The 19,530-nt window shown below is 45.0% G+C and overlaps 1 protein-coding gene across 7 annotated transcripts; it reads left to right on the top strand.

Moving 5' to 3' along the window:
- Positions 1–496: 496 nt before the first annotated feature.
- LOC6607467 (regulator of G-protein signaling loco) lies at positions 497–19,460 on the top strand. Of its 7 annotated transcripts, none has more exons than XM_032723702.1 (5): positions 497–809; positions 879–3,025; positions 16,623–17,405; positions 17,466–18,578; positions 18,674–18,793. In XM_032723702.1, the coding sequence occupies exons 2-5, from the start codon at positions 887–889 to the stop codon at positions 18,692–18,694; spliced, it is 4,056 nt and encodes a 1,351-aa protein (XP_032579593.1). In that variant the 5' UTR covers positions 497–809; positions 879–886; the 3' UTR covers positions 18,695–18,793. The 7 variants fall into 7 exon arrangements, with proteins under 7 accessions (XP_032579593.1, XP_032579592.1, XP_032579595.1 ...); XM_032723701.1 differs by having other exon boundaries at positions 503–809; positions 17,466–18,606; positions 18,674–19,460; XM_032723703.1 differs by lacking the exons at positions 497–809; positions 879–3,025 and adding exons at positions 6,670–6,787; positions 9,065–10,118 and having other exon boundaries at positions 17,466–18,606; positions 18,674–19,460.
- Positions 19,461–19,530: the final 70 nt, after the last annotated feature.

Genomic DNA, 19,530 nt, shown 5'->3' with positions numbered 1-19,530 from the left:
CGCGCGTTCAACCAATTCGTTTGAAAGTCCCAATGTAACTGAAACGGCGTTGGCCAAACACAAATAACACGCTACGCAGATGTAAGCTCACCGGAAGGACTTTAAAGGACGAGCGTTCGGAGCTTTCATTTAAATCGAAAAGTAACTGACGACAGAGGTGTGTGACAAAAGCTCGTTGCTATGCAACTAACTTTAGCCAAATCTGGCAACGCTTTCTTTATAGATTTCAGTGAGTCTGGCAGCCCTGTTTTTATCTAGTTCAAATGTGTAAATATCGTTTTGCTATCATTGCTTAATGCCTTGAATAATTGAAGAAATCAAATTATCTCGAGAACTGCTTGCTAAAAACTGTTGACATTCTGCTAACTTTAACAGTACTAACTAAAAATATGGTGTGGCAAAGTTATCGATGTCTCACAAATGGTATGTACTATCGATAGTATCGAGTAAACACCTTAGTGTGTTCCATCTCTAATTCATAGTTACGCTTGCGCTTTGTAGACACAATTTTAATTACCGATTTAAACTAATTGTTATAAATATGCCTGATAAAGTTACAACAGAGTTATTAACCGTGTGATCATGAGGTAGCACCCAAAGAACAGTTAGTTATCAACTAAATAGAGGCCTAGAAAAGCGCAACAAAATACGCCTGGCCATTGGTGCGCATGTGTGTGTGCCATTGATTACATAGTTGGCATAGGCGACGCACAGGTGCGAGCGAGAGGGTGCATCATCCGAAAAGGGGCGCAACAGAAACCGCATTCCATTTCCAGAAATCCAGGTTGCAGCTTCCATCCATGAGAAAGGTGCGTACAAATGTCCCGATGTGGGTTAAGATTGGCCTGTTCTCTTCATCATCCGTTTTCTCCACACAGTGAGCGCCATGCACCACCATCATCCGCCTTTGCCCATAACCGGAGCAAGTGCCTCCACAGCCGTGGGAACGGGAGCAGCTGCAGCAGAGGATGCATCACCTGCTGCAAATAGTGGGCCCGCCCCCATAAACACCTCCACCACTCCCTCGGGATCCAACAGCCAGCAGCATCAGCGACGTCGCAAGAAGCGACCCAACTACAACTACAACGGCATCCGCACCGTGGAAGTGCGACGTGGTTACAATGGCTTCGGTTTCACCATTTCCGGACAGCAACCGTGCCGACTGTCTTGCATCATCAGCAGCTCACCTGCCGAGCAAGCTGGCCTGCGTTCCGGTGACTTCCTTATATCGGTCAACGGTCTAAATGTCTCCAAGTTGCCACACGAAACAGTGGTGCAGCTCATAGGCAATTCCTTTGGCAGCATTCGCATGCAGATCGCCGAGAACTATTATTCCGATAGCTCGGATGAAGAGAATGCCCATGCCACGCTGAGGGGTCAACTGCTGGCAGCCAGTTTGAGGCACAAGCCCAGGTTTCTACACCACAAAGCCAAACTGCACAGACTGCGCAACTCGCCACAAAAGAAGCTAAACCCACCAGAGGCAGTGGAACCGCACAAATCAAAGTCATCACCCGATCACCCTACGTTAAAACCCGTTCTGGAGGATCCGCCTCTGACAGCCAATCTATCCAAAGCAGCGGATGTGGCCAATGTAAGTGCCATGGTGCGAGCTGTGGGCAGTGCTGCACTGGAGTACCGTGTTATTGTTGGCTATCTGGGAACCATCGAGATGCCCAAGCAGATTTCGCACAGCTCCAAGCTGCAGACAGTTCGATCTTGCATTCGAAAACTGAGACAGGAGAAGCGACAGCCCACCATTGTGCTGATGTGCATCACGCCGGACAGCTTGAGCCTGCAGAGCTCCAGCGGTGGAGTGCTGGCCACCTACTCCTCGGCCAGGTTGAACTTCGTGAGCTCCTCGTCGGAGAGCGAGAATCGATTCTTTGGTCTGGTCACTAGCGCCGTGCACAACACACAGATCGAGGAGGAGTACGAGCCGAGTGCTGGCAGCGGAGCAGCTGCTGGCCACATCAGTATCTCGCACAGCTGCCATGTCTTCGTCATCGATACCAAGCTGATTGAGCATGCACAGCATTTGCAGCGGGCCCACGAGTTCCGCCTGCAGTGCACCCGGGATCCTATCTCGAATTTGTGTCTCGAGTTCCCAAACAACTCGGAATATGTGGTGAATCTCGTGCGGAGCATGTATACCATGCGAATTCTGCCGCCGGCAAGTCGGAGTCATCAGGCAGACTATGAGGCGGTTGCCGGAGCCGGCGCAGCTGGAGGAGCAGGAGCAGCTGCCCACTCGCCGCAGCCATCGAACCACAGCGAGATCTCCACCACCACCTCCAATTCGGATTCGGGCATTGGCTTCAACAACGATTGTACGAATATTTCGGATCGCATTCTGGTGGTAGACTTCCTAGCTGCAGGAGCAGGAGCAGCGGCGGCGGCACATGTAGGACCACCAACTTATCCAGCACCTGCCCGTCCACTGGGCATAGTGGGTATCCCCGATAACCGACTGACCGTGCGGGCCATGCCCGATCATTCGGCCCTGCTAAGATCGCCGCCATCGAGCTCTTCGCTTCGTCGACCCAATCTCCTGGATAGCTTCAATCTGATAAAGAGTCCCGCCACGAATCTCACATCCACCCGCTCCTGTGATGATGTCCTTAACCTTTTTGTCGACGATTCACCGCGCACTTTGGCTGCCGTGGCCTCCATGGATGACATCTCGCTGCACTCGGCTGCTCCATCGCTCGATGAGGGCCACACATTTGCCCATCCAGCGTGTGTGCCTCGCAAGATGCGCCGATCGCTGGCTCTGGAGACGCCAACCACGCCGCACAAGCTGAGTGCTCAGGTTTTTGGTCAACATGGCTCGCGGCATTCGCTGGGCTTCGAAGCCATCGACAGCGTGCAGTCGTCGGTCGGTGATGCATGTATGGATCAGACCATGGACACGTGGGCCAGCCTGCAGAATCTGCACAAATCGCACAAGGATCGGACGAGCATGTCCGCCTCATCGTCCTCCCACTGCCTTTTAGAAGCTACGAACAGTGAACCTGATTTGGGGGTAAGTGGAACAAATCCTTTTCTTTATTCTACATTTATCATGAGTTTTTGGAATGATTGGGATACCTGTAATAGAAACATAAGCACATTTTATATCAAATCGAACCCTCGGCATTTGTGAACCGCTCCTGTGCGCGGGCAGAAATCTTTTTACCTGGACGCCGCTCCACATTACCTGCGTTCTCGGAGCTTATCGCCCCACACTCCTGCTCTCTGGGCCCCCAGATAAGGGGCTCTCTCTCTCTAGTGGTCTGGTGGGCCATATATCGGCGTTCCTTTGTCCGCTTACCTGGAGTTTTGGTAGTCACATTTGGGCTTTGGCAATAGGTGGCCACGGTTCCGCTATCTACGATTCGGGTACGGATTCGCCGGGTTTTAGTTACTATTTACGACCAGGCCGTTACACTGCAGCTCCGATCGGCATTATCGCGATTCGGGGATTCGTGCGCGTCATGGGTGATAAGGGCGGAAATCGCAGGCTAAAAATAAAGTGCTCCGAACCCAATGACGTCATGGGCGTAGGTCACGACTGAAGCCGATCACCAGTGGAGCTCCATCCCGAGCGGCTGCCTCCGCCCTCGATTCCTCTGCTTCGAGCTTAATTCAATCTAAAGCAATTAATGGCGTCGACGTCGATTGACCTTTTCGCTCCTCCGATCGCCCCCCTCCACCCAATCCTCCCCAGAATTCACATCGGGTATTCGTAATTTAGTTTGATTTTCGATTTGACAACACGCGATTTTATGTACGGTTTTTGTGCGATTCGGTCGTCCGTTTGCGTCGGTTTCACTTTCGTCTCGCTGTGCAGTGCTGTTCCCTCGTGTATTTGTTTTGCACTAAATACATAGTACATGATGTGGACATATTAAAATGGAAATATAAATAATATAACCGTCTGCGAAAAAGTTGCTCCATAAAAAGTTCAACGCCAGTTCAAGGAGCTTCGTCAGCAGTTGTGACTGAAATAAATATAAATAAATTCTCATTACGATAAAGCAAGAACAAAAAACAAAAATAATAAAAAGGGAAGAAACAACGTGTACAAATTGCAAGTGCAATTGTTTTGCACAGGCAAACAACAAAAGTCATCATCTCGATGCAAAAATGTCATTTCGAGAACTCGTTTGTGGCCTGTACTCCGAGGAGAAGGAGATGAAGGTAAGCTGACAATATGTGATTTGTGGATATATCTCACACTTATCGGTGCCCCCCACTTGATCGATGATGCCCCCTTCTCAAAAAAAATACAGTGGGATCTAACTCTAATTGTGCACAAGTCAGTAATTAGGCAGAGGTTTGTACGATTCACCCCCTTTTATCACGAAATTCTCTATTCCCAGTCGCCCTAAAACTGACTAAAGCAAATCACTATGTGTCGTTTGGAATTAGTAATCTGCTTGTTTGCTCATTTCAGCACGTTCTTACGCCTTTGATATATAGAATGCTCTATTTCTTTTCTCATGGTCGCAATCAGCAAACAGTGCTTCTTTTTGTTTGCCGTTCCATAAATCTGTGACACCTGGTAAGGTGGTAACTAATATTACCTTGAGTGTGTGTTTGAATTCATGTGCTCTGTTTGAATAGACATTGGGCACTGTCTACTATCATAAATTAAGAACATTATACATATAAAGTTTGGCATCTGAAACATCCAAATATTAGCACTTAGATAATCAAATCACACATGTCTATATCAAAATGTTGATGCAGCACTTAGTAAACTCATCCATCATTTCTCTAACTGATAAAACATTGATGTGTACTTTTGAAATGCTAATGGACGTAAATTACATTAATTTAATTTCGGTAATTTCTAAGCTAACTAAGAGTTGTGTTTGAAAGATTTCGAGGGAACGATAGCCAGCTGGGGACTAATGAGCAAGCATGTCAAGTGCACTTTTGTGACTTATTTTTAAACCATATAGACACGCAATCGGGCACTGGATATATCTAAGTTGGCCGGGTGTTCCAACAGGTTGACTCTGGTCTGACGGCATTTTGGCGGTAAGCCGTGTGGTTTTCCTACGAAAAAGGTGGAGTGGCACATGCCGTCACAGGTGCAAAAGAAAACAACCCTCGTGCTATAGGATGTAGAGGGGGGAAAAAGGAAAGGAACCGGGGTGACCCGCTAAATGAACGTTACTTTGCTTCCTTCCTGGCCTGGATGGATCGTCATGGGAAGTGAACTCTTGACTCTTGGCTAACTGGCAGGTTGATTTTGTTACTATTTAGCTGGGTAATTTCAGTTCTGTGCCACAATTAACCACGATTCGGCCTTTGAATTTGAGTTCTATTACCAAGGCCCAGCGAATTCATAACGTATTTGCCAGCTGACGGCTGTGGGAATGGAAAACCTACGAGCTAGATAGCCAAAATGTATCTATCAGATACGTCAGTCGTGTAATTTTCGCTGAAAATTATTACCCAAAGTTGTTTGCATGTGATTATTGGTCTTATCAGCTTGACTGGCGGCTGGCACTCAATCCCAAATGCCAAAGGCCAAACATACAAATGGAAATGAAAATGACAAACAAAATGTTTATTTTTAAAATGCATATTTTGATAGCAGCGAAAATAAGAGCGTTCCGAAGTACGTCAGAAATGGCAAAATGCCGAATTGCGGCTATTAATAAACACCTTGCGCTCCAGGCACGTAACCTGCCAATTGAATTGACCCAAAGCAGTTGGCCGAAAAAACGCAACCAAGTTCTGGCCCTAGGCAATCGAAAGATACTCTCTACGAGTTCTGGCTTTAATGGTTAAATGATCTTATTACTTGTAAATCTCTTAAAAAATAAAGCTAATAGTTGGTATCCTCTATAAGAATTTTGGAATTTTATATTGTTTTAACTCATTTAAGCGTGTAAGTAGCTAAGTATATTCATTGCAGCAGATATATATATATATATAAAAAACCAGGCATAACAATAAATATGGTTTTAAAAAGCCATACATTTTTTGGTCATAAGTCTGAAACGTTTCCACTCGACATGGAATATTCGCTATCGGCTTTTATGACGTCGTAAACCTTTAATTATTATAATTATAAGCTTACGATTTTTAGTTTTATAATAGTTAGTTTTAATAGTTTTAATCGTTCAAATTTTAAGAGTAGGCTCTTAGCATAGTCTGACTCAAAGCTAGACATTGCTAACTTCTACACCATAACTTGTTTTCATAGTCACATCTTTGGGGATGATGTGTGCAATCAATATGCGAATTACAGGGTATAAAATCGCTATAAAATTGCATTTAGCCAAGTGCAAGTGGAAAACACCTGACTCCGCCGCTCGATTTTCCACCCCGATGTTGGTAGTTACTATGTGCTCAGGTTTATGTGACTAACCAACGATCGACAAGAGAACAACAACAAAAACAGTAGCAACAACAAAGAGCTAGAACGGCGAAAGCGGACGAAACCGCTTGTAAACCGCCCCGCGTTTAAAAAAAACGCGCGCGCATGCGCTCTCTTTCTCTCGCTCGCTCCCTCGGCGGCGTTCGAACAGCTGCGTTGTTGCTGTTTCACCTGCTTACTGCCATGGGCAACATGTTGTTGTTGCTTTCGCATTTGAGCCAGGTTAACAGCGACCTAAACGTCGCATATCGTTCAGAAACCCTGAGTCAGTCAACGAGCGCAGTTCATTCGATCACAACGCATTTATTTGGTTACAAAGTGGAAACCAAAACTCAAATTAAAAGAGTCAATAAGTTTAAAGTTACATTGTAAACTGGGCCAATTAACTGGCATCCACAATAACAAAGTGTACGTCGAAGTAAACAGCATTTGATAACTTATAAAAACAGACAACCGGAAATTCCTACTTTATTAATCACTTAATACATTTTTTTTAAATATGAAAGACTTAAAAGAAATATCTGTTAATTACCTTGGACCCGAAAACCTATTGATAAATCATTCATCGCCAGCCAAAAATAAAATCTCGCACTGGCATCAAATATTGGCTGGATAAATAATAACAGCCAGTCAATTGAACTTTTGTTTGTGGCCTGTTTTCTGTGTGTTTTTGGCCCCCAAAATAGAAAACAAATGAAAAAAAAAAGAAATGGAAATATTTTCTGTGATTCATAATCTCTGCGAATTCCACTGCTAGAAAACATTCCATTTTATTGCCTTGATATGTGTGCAATGTAATCAAACAAATGAAATCCCCAATCGACGTCATAGCTAAAAACCGCATAGAAACCATTAAGCCGCCTACGAAACGCGCGCAAATCGCTAGCGACTTCAAATTATGATTGTGCGTGGTATTTCCCCCAAGACATTTTTCCACAATTAATAGCCAGTGGGTGTGCGTTAATGTTTTAATAAACTTTTCTACGAACACTTCAAGAACAAGTAACCGAAAATATAATGGAAAATTAAATTATCCAAATACCAAAGTGTGCAATAATAAAAAAAACGCAAAGTTTTATTCAGAATTAATCGCCTGCCGCTCGACTGTTCATCGCAAATTCATCGCCCACGAATTCCTTATTTATTTGCCTTCGGTGTAAACGCACAGGGTAATTCACGCCAAAAATGATTCCACTTATAAATCGAATACGAGTAGTGAAAAATCAAACAGATCTCCGCCTGCCTTCTGCTTCCACTTAAATGCCAAAAAATACAAAAAAAAAAATATAGTCAGATGGGGGCCAATATTCCGATTCTGACCTATTCAATGGAATAGCCCCAGACAGCTTTGCAGATTTATTACACAGCCCGTGATTCCTGCGGAATTTCCCCGAAATTTCGCCAAAAGGCGATCACTATAATCACTTTTCACCATGGCGAAGTATTCCGCTCTCAGCTCCAAATGATGTCACATTCCGTGGGGAGAACAATGAGACGCAGTACGCGAAATCACTTTGATCTATTGTCGTCACTGGAAATCCATTCGAATTCACTTAGTCACGCGTTATTTTTCTATAGAACATATGATGGCTTTCCAAGTCAGGCGATGCAGAACAAATCAAGATTAGAAACTTATTCATTCATGAAAATATGTATAAATTGCTTTACCAATCGAAATTCACTTGCATGCGACAGCTTGAAAGTTCTAGGAACACCTTATTTCCATTTATTAATGGTCTGGATTCCATTGGAAACTGGAATTGAAGTGCTCCCTCAGGAACTTCTAAAGATTAGAGTGCCCATGAGTGGTCACGACGATTCTCGTGTGTCTTCGCTGATACATATAATTTTTTTTAGCCATTTGGGTCAGAGCTATTAAGTTCTTGGCTCATATTGCGCAGTCACACTTTTCTTTCTGCTGTTTACACGGGAATTTCGAAGCTATTTTGATACCCGAATATTGATAAGGAGGCTTGTTGTTGACTTTAGTCAGGTTAGTATCGCCAGATGCCTGATAGAGGAAGGCACGTAAAGAGTGCTCTTTGTGGCGCCACATAAGTTGTGTTCTATATATTCGGGCTATAAACATAAAAAAAAAAACATTTTTCTTTCTTTATAACTTTTGTTTGGATTATAAGGTTCGAAGTATAGTCTATATAAACGCACACTCTTCGATTGCGTAAACCCACTGGCATCTCTTTATGGGCCAACATGGGTGACGCACCCACCACTACTGGATCCACTGGATTCACAGCCAGATACATACATCGACCAGTGACAATTTCCGTCAGTTTTTAGGTATTCCACATGCGAATCGCACGTCTGAAGAAAGCAGCAAACAGCGTGGAGAGTCCATAAGAAAAGTGCTTACTCAACATTTGAAGAAGTCGCATGTCTGTAGTCCGTCTCGAGGGCGCAGGCGTCCCAGAGAGATACGTACATACGTTCTCGAAATTTGCATAGCTTTTCCCCACTTGCGTGAAAAGTTTACCTTTGGCGGCTGGCCAGTTGGCCGGGGAAATTCAGTCGTACGCGAACAGTCGAGCAGCGTGAACGTGGCTAAAATCGAAACCATTTGGGAGTACCATCTCCCTACCCCCAACCACAAAAAGAAAAACTTTGCGTTTTAATTGCCACAAGCTTTTAAAGTGCTAGTAATAATCAAATTGAATTGCACCCATTTAGGCAAGTGCGCGTCATGAACAATACAAATACCACTCGAGGCAGTGGATCCAGAATACCCATCGCAAGGAACCAGGATAGCATCGCCAGCATGGTGGAGCGGTTTGTCCAGTCGCTGAGCCAACTAAATGATTCCGGCACCTTTGACAGCAGCTTCGAGATCAAGAGGATTCATCCTGGATCCTCGGCCGGTTCCACGCCCAAACATGTCCGCCATCGCTGCCTCACGGAGCTGGATCGCGAACAGTTGACTCGGTTTGTGCAGGACTTCGAGGAGCGACAGGCCAGCACACCGAAGGTCAAGTCCAAGATAAGCTCACCGTACATATGCCGCAAGGCCAAGGAGTTCTATCAAAGTGCCAGTGGCAGACGCAGTGCCTCACCGCAAATAACAATGCCACCGGAGACCGTGCAGGAGGAGCAAGCGTTGGTGAATCCATTGCCCAGGAAATGCGCAGAGGCAGAGGACCTGATGCCACCACCCATGGCCATGGCACGTGTCCAGGCGGAACGCCGCAGTTGCCGCAGTGCCTCCCGCGTGCTGCAGTTCTTCAGTTCGGCCACCAAAAGACGGAGTGCCAGCCGGAAACTCAGTGAGCCTGAGGTGGAGGATAACCGCGCCGATTCCCCAGTGCTGATCAGAGTGACCAGGGATCGGGTGGAGGAGCAACTGGGCTGTAGTCCACTGGCTGCATCTGGCGGAGAAGTACCCACCAGCTCCGACGACGAGGAGGAGCACGACGACGGCATCAGCTCGGCCAGCTCCAATCTCACCTCGCAGTCGGGCGGCAGCTCCAATAGCCGCAATCTCTCCCCGGACTCCTCCTTCGAGATGCACGCTCCACTCCTGCCCAGCTTCAAGGTCACGCCCCCACGGGCAGTTTGTCGGGTGGGAAAGAATGCCGCCTGCGAGTTTGCTCGCTTCCTGCGCGGCTCCTTTCACTCCAAACGCGCATCGGTGACCACGCTGCGCAGATCCCTCAGCGATCCGGATGCAGTGCAGCAGATGGACTTCAGCAAGCCGCCTCCGCTGCGCGACACCACCAACGTCATGCGAGTGAGTCACTTCTAGATTCCATTCACAACCCAAGTGGGATTAATCGCCTGGGAGTACACTCAACAATATTTACGAAATTATTCAAATCTATTATTTTAAGCGTCAATAATAAGACTGCAATTCAAGTAGTAGGTCAAGACTGAATAGATAAGATAAAAATAATCTTGAATGCCTATTTTACTACACTTAAGTTTAGATATAAAATATATTCAAAAATGGCAACTTTATAGCAATTTATACATTTTCAATATCGATAAGAACAAAAATGGTGTCAAATTTAAACGATTTTAGAATACCTATTTAAAATGAAAATTAAAATACATTTTTATTTCACGAAAATCCTATTATTTTTGTTGAGTGTACTTCTGCAGCTGGCGCCAATGTGATTCGCCTCGTTTCAATTCGATTCCGTTCCGATATGATTTTAGTTCCAAAGTTGTTTACGCCAAAAACTCTTCATAATTTTTTCACTGGAAGCTGTTTATTTACGCCCGAGTCGTCGTCAATCAATGGCCATTAATGCGTGTCCGTAAAATCCGTTGATGGTTGTCCGTATGGCGGCACCTGGCTTCCAGCGAATCCCCCCAGCCAAAGAGTGATCCCCGAATGATCTTTGAACCCATCAGCTTTGTGGTGTTTACCCTGCGTTGCATTCTAGATGTACGCCAATTTGGATTACGCCATTTAGTAATAGTTTATTGGCCCATATAAATAAGTTGTTTGTAATGCCACAAATCGATCAGCATTAAATTCTGCGCAGATTCAGGGTTGGAAATAAGGAAGATAATTCAAGACGTAGAATCAGTAGATGTGTAGATGCGATTTTATATTTTAGTTCGTTGGATAATTTTTTATAAACGAGCTAATAATCTTAATTGTTCGTGGTTTGAAATGATTAGATTCACGTTTACTGCCTAGATTTCCTCTTCAGGAAGTACTTTTCCCATGTGTATGCAATGTGTCACCTCAAGCGAAGATGTCACCATCTAATTCCAAATCGGGCCAACGATTGCCAGCCATAATGACTTTCTAATTATCACATTTGCATGGGCGTCGCGTGCCGCATTTCACTTTTCAATGGTGCTCATGGGTCATCACTTGGTTCCTCGGTTGCCAAGTGGGGAAATAGCCCACGCCGATATTAACCATTTCCATTGATCAATAAAGAAATTAAGTAAATATTCCCATCGCATTGCCCACACTTTCGTACGCATAAAAGTCGTTAATCGCCGTCTGCTGGGCATTGTAAAAATTCCATCCACATATCCGTACGATTCCTGTACTTAACTTTTAAATACATATTGTATATGTATCTTCCGCCTGGAGTTTTCTGAACAGAACGCATATGACCCGCATTATCTTCCATAAAATTAACGCAAACAAAAAGAAGCAGGAAAAACAAGCAGCATGCCGGATATTTAATTTAATGTGCACAATTGTTCAAAAATGTGATACAGGCGAACCTACCGTAACTGGAAAATTTGAATCAATTGAAAATGGAAAAAGACATAAACTTACTTTCCAGTACTTTAATTATTATATTCGGTGTATACAAACCTATTCACAAAATTCATTTAGTTTCTTTGAAAATTTAAATGAATATCAATTTCTATAAAATTGAAAAATGTTCCTTTAGAAGCTCCACTGTAATTCACAAATGTAAAACGATGCTCGTTGTTGCAATTGCGGATTTGGGAACGGAACAGATGGGATTGGCTGGAATTGGCTCATTCACGCACAAAAACGCAGATGGAAACCAGAGCGAAGTGCATAAAATGCGGAAAATTATAGTTCCCTTTATTTTTTTGCACACTGGCCATTAGCTAAACAAATCTTAAATAACTGTGAAATTATAGACAAAAAATGCTGCACACGCGTCGAAAAGGAAAAATAAAATAATTTTCCAGGGCTCACATGATCTGGAAATTTTACGCTGATGGGGGGTCGACTTCCACGCGTTCTTTTTCGGCTCCGCAGCCCTCCTCACCTCCTTCGCTGATCATCACTTTTGTATATCAGCAAATTGCTTAATTTATCAACCAAATGCACAAGAACAAAGCAGCGCCGCCCGCATTCCAATTGTTGTCTGGGGCTCTCTTTGTTTAGACCACTGGAAGGATGGAAAGGTGGAAGGGGTGGGATCGGATCGCTTAATTTATTTGCCAGCGTGTTTTGGCTATTTTTAGAGCAATTTATTTACTCGTCGGCATGTTTTTCGCAAAACTACAAATGTGGTTGCCTCATTAAGCATTGCATACTTAAATGGGCATTACATATACGCCGTGTAAAATGCGTCCAAAATGCGCTAAGCAACTTAATTAATTGGCCAAAATGCTAAAAAAGCCACATTTAATTAAGGAAAATCAACAAAAATGTGCGTCACTTGGGGCGTGCGAGAGAGACAGACAGAGAGCGAGCACACCCACAACAAGCTGTGCAAACTTGTATTTGTATGTATGTCGTGTGCGATTCATTCATAAGCAGCAAAGCAAACAACAAAAGCAATTTCCAGCAGCCGGTGTCAGGCAAATAGGCAAAAGCAATAACAATACTAACAACAAAGAGCAACGTACGAAGCAGCCACCAAAAAAAGAAAAAGAAACAACAAAAGGCATTCTCATTCCCATTGAAAATGAGTAAGCAGCGCACAAGCACACATACTCACACTCGCTCAGTTGAATTCGAATTTCGAAATCCAGTTTTTGTTGCCTCCCCTAAACTGTTAAAGCAGCTGTTCAAAAGATCACTCTCTTTGGCGCTCTCTCTCTCTCCCGCTGAAAAGATATTTAAAATATAAGATTTGCAATTTTATCTTAGCAGTATCTTTTCTGTGCATTAATTGTAATTAAAATTATACATATCTTCCTATCGATCCAGGTAGTTAATATTAATTAATAATATTTTCTCTATCACTCAGTCTCTCTCTCTCTGCACTCTCCTTAACATTCAGCTCTTAACATTGCTGTTGCTGCAATCTCGAAACTTAACATTGCTGCCAGTTAAACCTCGACAACTTCACAGATACTTTTGCGTTTGAATCGACGGGTTCGCGGCTCACGGCGCGGCTTCCATTTTTCCGAAAAAAACAAGTACTTCCAAGTGAAATAAAGCAATTACATAAAGTCCAAAGAGTGCAGTGCAGTGCCGCGTTGTGAATTCCAGTGCGAAAGTGTAGAAAAAGACAATTGACAAAAGCGTCACGTTTTGGCTTTCTGCCATTGTATTGCCCACGCACTCACAACAGCACACACACCTTGTCACCTGGAATACCGCAAAATTTTTGAAGAAATTCAGTCGTAAAGCCGCCATAGCATAAGAAATCCAGAGAATCCGAAGGTTCGTTCTGGTTTATCAACGCCTATGGTTAGTTGATCATTTGCAATTCTAACGAGTCTCGCTGTCTCTATCTCTTTTCCTATCTCCCCCTCTTTCTCCGCATGAGCCACCCCCAATCCGCCCTCTTCGCTTTATTTTGAAACGCAGGCCTTTCGCCAGATAAGATTCGTTTTCATTGTTGCCTTTATAGGGAGTGTGGAGTACACTAACGAATACAATAGGGTTCATAAATATATTACCACTTTACCTCTTTGTATTCATATTAAGACTAATTTGGATAAGTATTTACAATTTCCTTATAACAATTTAGAGAACAGATGAGGCAAGTTATGGCATCCATTCATAAAAGTTCAAAGTGTAGTTCATTTAGCAATTAGTTTCTCAATAAATAAGATATTTCCATGATATTTTAAAAGATACCGCATAAATTCGTACATTCATGCTATTTATTGATGACATCTGGATGGGCCATTAATTTGACCGCAGCTGTATGCATACAAGTAATACTTATGATTTGTCATAAATTCCCAGAATTTCTGGCACACTTCGGGGAAGTTGTAGACACCATTAAATATTTGATTTCTTCAAAGGGACCCCCAAAACCCAGTTCGTCATACGTGATAACTTATTTGCCCGCCCTGTTTATTATCGCCCGAATAGTATTTCCAATGAACCGATATGCGTGATATTTGCTTGAAACATCTGGTGGGTGCCACATACAACGAGTGTGGGTTCTCCGAACGAGACTACGTGATATTCTCCAGTGTCTGTAATTCCGAGATTACGAACGACGGTATGGCTTTAGGCCCCAAAGAAACCCTTCGATGGATCTCAATTTTCCATCATGTCCACCAGACCATTGCGGTTGATCGAACCAACGGCTCTCCAGACTCCAATTACCGACGCCCTGCTAATTAAGTGCCACCCCAGAAGGCGACAGGTTGTTGCAGAGCTGGGGATCGCGAATGGGACCGGGTGTGCGTATGTATAGAGAAATTATATTGTGGCCAGCCACCAACGAGGAGTGGTAACCCGAGCCGAAAGCCATTGCGGATAATTCACTCGTGGGACTTTGTTTGTCTTCAGCCGTTGAAATGCAAACTCAGCTCAATGACTTGGCACTCGTTTTTCGAGAGAGCGATATAAAGATGAAGCCAAGCTGGAGAGTTGAACCGAGTCTATAAGTGCACTGCGAGAAAATTGCAGGCATTTGTATAATTATTATGCCGCTGTAATGTCTTGCAAAGCGTATTAATTATAGGAAAGCAATCAATGGTTTTATTTAAATTAGAGTAAAGAGTAATTACATTGATTGCAAAATTCTCTCAGTGTGCAATGATGAGTTTAATATGTGGAGACAGCCCGCGAGAGGGATGGCCATGTAAATGGGAATGTGGATGTGAACGTACCCACCATGGCGGCACCGGAAAATGTCCAAGTCAGTGTCCACTGAAGCGGAGCAATATGCTCCGGTCCGCATTCCCTTTTTTTTACCAGTGAATGGAACGGAACGGAGATTGCAAGTTTTGTTTCGTGTTTCTTTCGGTGTATTTTGTATATTTACTGTGGGATATCTTAGTGGGTCCAACCACTAATTGCGGCCCATTCTTGCACGAATCACTGTTGCTAAATTCGGTTGCCTCGTCTTTGTTTCCATTCGATTTCCCATTTTTCAGCTCAAAGTCGACAATCTGTGAATTAGCCGTCGTTTATTTATTTTAATTGTTTTCCTTGGCAAATTGCTCACTTCCTACTTAGCGACGTCAAAGCCTCTACACACCCATCAGCCCCCTTTTAGTAGTCTCCTATTGTTTGGCAATCAGCGTTGATTTATGCTCCTCTCTGAGCTTTTGCCCGCTGAATATGAATCTGACAGCTTGTTTTCTCGAATTTCAGGCCCTATTTCAAGAAAAAAAAAAATCAAAAAACAAAATCAAACTCAAGTGCAGCTTAAGTAGTTTTAAGTGCTGTTTTTCGAGTTTTGACCCATATACTTTGTTTGATTCGCCTTTTTACCAGAGCGATAAAGCCCTATCTTTTCTGCATTCTGTATACATATACATTTATGAGTTATGGCGTCACTAGAATTGTTTCTTGATATGATGAAATTGCACTTTATTGCACGATATACGATAGTATTTTTAAAAATATACGTAAGAATATTGATAGAAGTTTTTCCCTTGACAACACAAAAGCCATTTCATCTCAATCTGCACAATTGGTAGCGTGTGTCGAACCAATTTACAAATTGTATAAACGAGCCTGCCCAGCTCGATACAAATTGGTTTCTATTAATGAACAAAAATGAACAACAATTGCTTTTCCCCTCTTAAGATCGAACTGTGAGAGAGCAAAATTGAAACCAACCGGAAATGTTGAAAATTTCTCTTTTATCTTTAACAATCAGCGTTAGTCGACAAAACAAATGTTGCGTTGTATGTATCTTTTTTGAGTTTAGCTGGGAGTGAGTTATGGTTTCTGCGAAACTCGAGATCTGAATAGAATGATGGGTTAAGGAGTGGAATTCATTAATCTCTCGCCATAAGGGGATGGCGCACAAAAGCTGTCGTTAAACGAAAAGTCGGTGGGAAATGCACAAATACAATGACCACTATGCGGCGACTAGATATTCCCGGTCTGTCTGCTTGAGCAGCGATTATCGTAGCGCTCCAAGTGCAGTAAGTAGATGGAATGGGCACCATACCACCATCATCATCATCATCAGCAGCAGCAGCAGCATAGGGGGTAACCCGACTCGAAGCAACTCGCATGGAACCACTCCAGAATTTCTTAACATACAATTGGAAAAGATAGTTTTCGGAGGGGCACCAGCAACACGATGCGTCACACAAACAAATTTATGAGTTGATTTGAGGAGTTCAAAAGTTTATCGTGCCCGTCTGACCATGATAATGACAGTCTCCTCTGGATGCCCGCAATTTGTACTTGTGAATGGGCCATGAATCGATGTCTTCTTTGTACTTCCTTGCTACAAGTTGAATTGAAAACTAAAGGGTTGCATGAATATACTATTTGCTATCTTCATTTTACACAACTCCACAGACTGCCCACATTTCATCTAATAAACAAACAAAAGTCTAGTTTGTTTCAGTTTAAGTCTATCATTACACATCGCTATAATGCCTTATCTTTTTGTGACTCTTTCAGAGCCGCGCTCTGCCCGCCAATGCCTCGCCCTTCCTCCGAGCCTGGGGACAGTCTTCCTTCCGCACGCCCCGCTTCGACAAGGTGGCCAAAGAGCAGCAGCAACTAGGACAGTCGTCGCCCGTGAGACGCACTGCCTCGATGAATGCCTCCGACAACGATATGTACATCAAGACGCTAATGCTGAACTCGGATCTGAAGTCGTCGCGCAGCCAGCACCAGCTCAGTCTGCTGCAGGTGCCCAAAGTACTGACCACGCCTGCACCGCCCTCCGCCATTACGGCGTCCGTTGCTGCAGAGGATGCGGCCCAAGACCACGGCTGTCCCAGCAGTTGGGCCGGCTCCTTTGAACGGATGCTGCAGGATGCCGCCGGCATGCAGACGTTCTCGGAGTTTCTCAAGAAGGAGTTCTCCGCGGAAAACATCTACTTTTGGACCGCCTGCGAACGTTATCGTCTGCTGGAATCTGAGGCGGATCGAGTGGCTCAGGCCCGCGAGATCTTTGGCAAACATTTGGCCAACAGCAGCAGTGATCCCGTCAACGTGGACTCGCAGGCACGCAGCCTTACGGAGGAGAAGCTGGCCGGAGCCGCTCCGGACATCTTTGCGCCGGCACAGAAGCAGATTTTCAACCTGATGAAGTTTGATAGCTATCAGCGTTTCATTCGTTCGGACTTGTACAAAAGCTGCGTGGAGGCGGAGCAGAAGAACCAGCCACTGCCTTACAGCGGATTGGATCTGGACGAGCTGCTGAAGACAAATTTTCACTTAGGTGCCTTCTCCAAGGTGAGTAATTCAAGCATGCAGAACTCCATTCCTTACTAAGACGAACTTATAATCCAACAGCTCAAAAAATCGGCTAGCAATGCTGAGGATAGAAGACGAAAAAGTCTGCTTCCCTGGCACCGAAAGTCGCGGAGTAAGTCCCGCGATGGCACCGAGATAATGGCTGACCTGCAGAACGCGCTGATGCCGGCGCCACCAGTACCACAACCTGCCCCGCTCACCAGTGCGTCACTCAAGCTTGTCTGCGGACAGAATTCCTTGAGTGATCTGCACAGCTCTAGGTCATCTTTGTCCTCCTTTGATGCGGGCACAGGCACTGTCGGACAAGGAGCCAGTACCGAGAGCGTGTATTCGTTGTGCCGGGTGATCCTCACCGATGGAGCCACCACCATAGTGCAGACAAGACCTGGAGAAACAGTGGGAGAACTGGTCGAACGATTGCTCGAAAAGAGGAACCTTGTGTACCCCTACTATGACATAGTGTTCCAGGGCAGCACCAAGTCGATCGATGTGCAGCAGCCATCGCAAATCCTGGCCGGTAAGGAGGTGGTTATCGAGCGCCGTGTGGCTTTCAAGCTGGACCTGCCCGATCCGAAGGTGATCTCGGTGAAGAGTAAACCTAAGAAGCAACTGCACGAGGTGATCCGACCAATACTCAGCAAGTACAACTACAAGATGGAGCAGGTGCGGGTGATCATGAGGGATACTCAAGCGCCAATCGACCTCAATCAGCCGGTTACCATGGCCGATGGCCAGCGACTGCGCATCGTGATGCTGGATTCGGATTTTCAGGTAGGCGGCGGCAGTAGCATGCCGCCGAAGCAAAGCAAACCTATGAAGCCACTGCCGCAGGGTCAGTTGGATGAGCTAACGAACAAGGTGTTCAACGAGCTGCTGGCCAGCAAGGCTGATGCAGCGGCCAGCGAGAAGTCGCGGCCCGTCGATCTGTGCTCCATGAAGTCCCACGAGGCGCCCTCGGAGACATCATCGCTCTTTGAACGTATGCGGCGTCAGCAGCGCGATGTCGGCAACATTCCGGCTAGCAAGCTGCCCAAGCTCAAGAAGAAGTCCACTAGCAGCAGCCAACAATCCGAGGAGGCAGCGACGACTCAAGCAGTCGCGGATCCCAAGAAGCCAATTATAGCCAAGCTAAAAGCGGGTGTGAAGCTGCAGGTGACGGAGCGAGTAGCCGAGCACCAAGGTGGGTAGCCTTGACGTGCCTCCCCCAAAGACGGCCAAACTAACTTAATTACTTATCCAATTTGCAGATGAACTACTCGAGGGCCTAAAGCGAGCACAGCTGGCACGACTGGAGGATCAGCGTGGCACCGAAATTAACTTCGACTTGCCTGATTTCCTGAAAAACAAGGAGAATCTCAGCGCAGCTGTATCCAAGCTGCGCAAGGTGCGCGCCAGCTTGAGTCCCGTGAGCAAGGTACCCGCCACTCCCACGGAAATTCCACAGCCGGCGCCACGTCTCTCCATCACACGTAGCCAACAGCCGGTTTCGCCCATGAAGGTGGACCAGGAGCCAGAGACTGACTTGCCTGCCGCGACGCAGGATCAAACGGAATTCGCAAAAGCGCCGCCACCGCTGCCGCCCAAGCCAAAGGTGCTGCCCATCAAGCCTTCCAATTGGGGCGTGGCTCAGCCGACGGGCAACTATTGCAACAAGTTCTCCCCCAGCAAACAGGTGCCAACATCACCCAAAGAAGCCTCCAAACCTGGAAGGTTTGCGAGCAAAATACCACTGGATCTGGGACGAAAGTCTCTGGAGGAGGCAGGCTCGCGGTGTGCATACCTCGACGAGCCCAGCAGCAGCTTTGTGTGATACAAGTGCGCCCACGTACTTGAAATGGCTTTACTGATCTTGCTTGTATATATATGTGCACTATTTATTTATACTTTATATCCTCTTCCCTATTCTCTAAATGTCCAAACAATCCATGACGAGCTTTTGTATGTTACCTACTGAGTGATCGCCTGTATTTATAATAACTAGCAACACTAAGCATTAGCTTTACTACATTTTGAATAAAAATATCCAAGTAATAAGTAGTATACGTATTATTGAACAACATATGTTCCTAGGTGACTTACCTACCTAATGTGGTTTACAAAAAAT

The sequence above is a fragment of the Drosophila sechellia genome, chromosome 3R (assembly GCF_004382195.2).
Source record: "Drosophila sechellia strain sech25 chromosome 3R, ASM438219v1, whole genome shotgun sequence".
NCBI lineage: Eukaryota > Metazoa > Arthropoda > Insecta > Diptera > Drosophilidae > Drosophila > Drosophila sechellia.
Note: the sequence above shows the minus strand (reverse complement) of the source record. Positions and strands in the feature narration are given on the sequence as shown.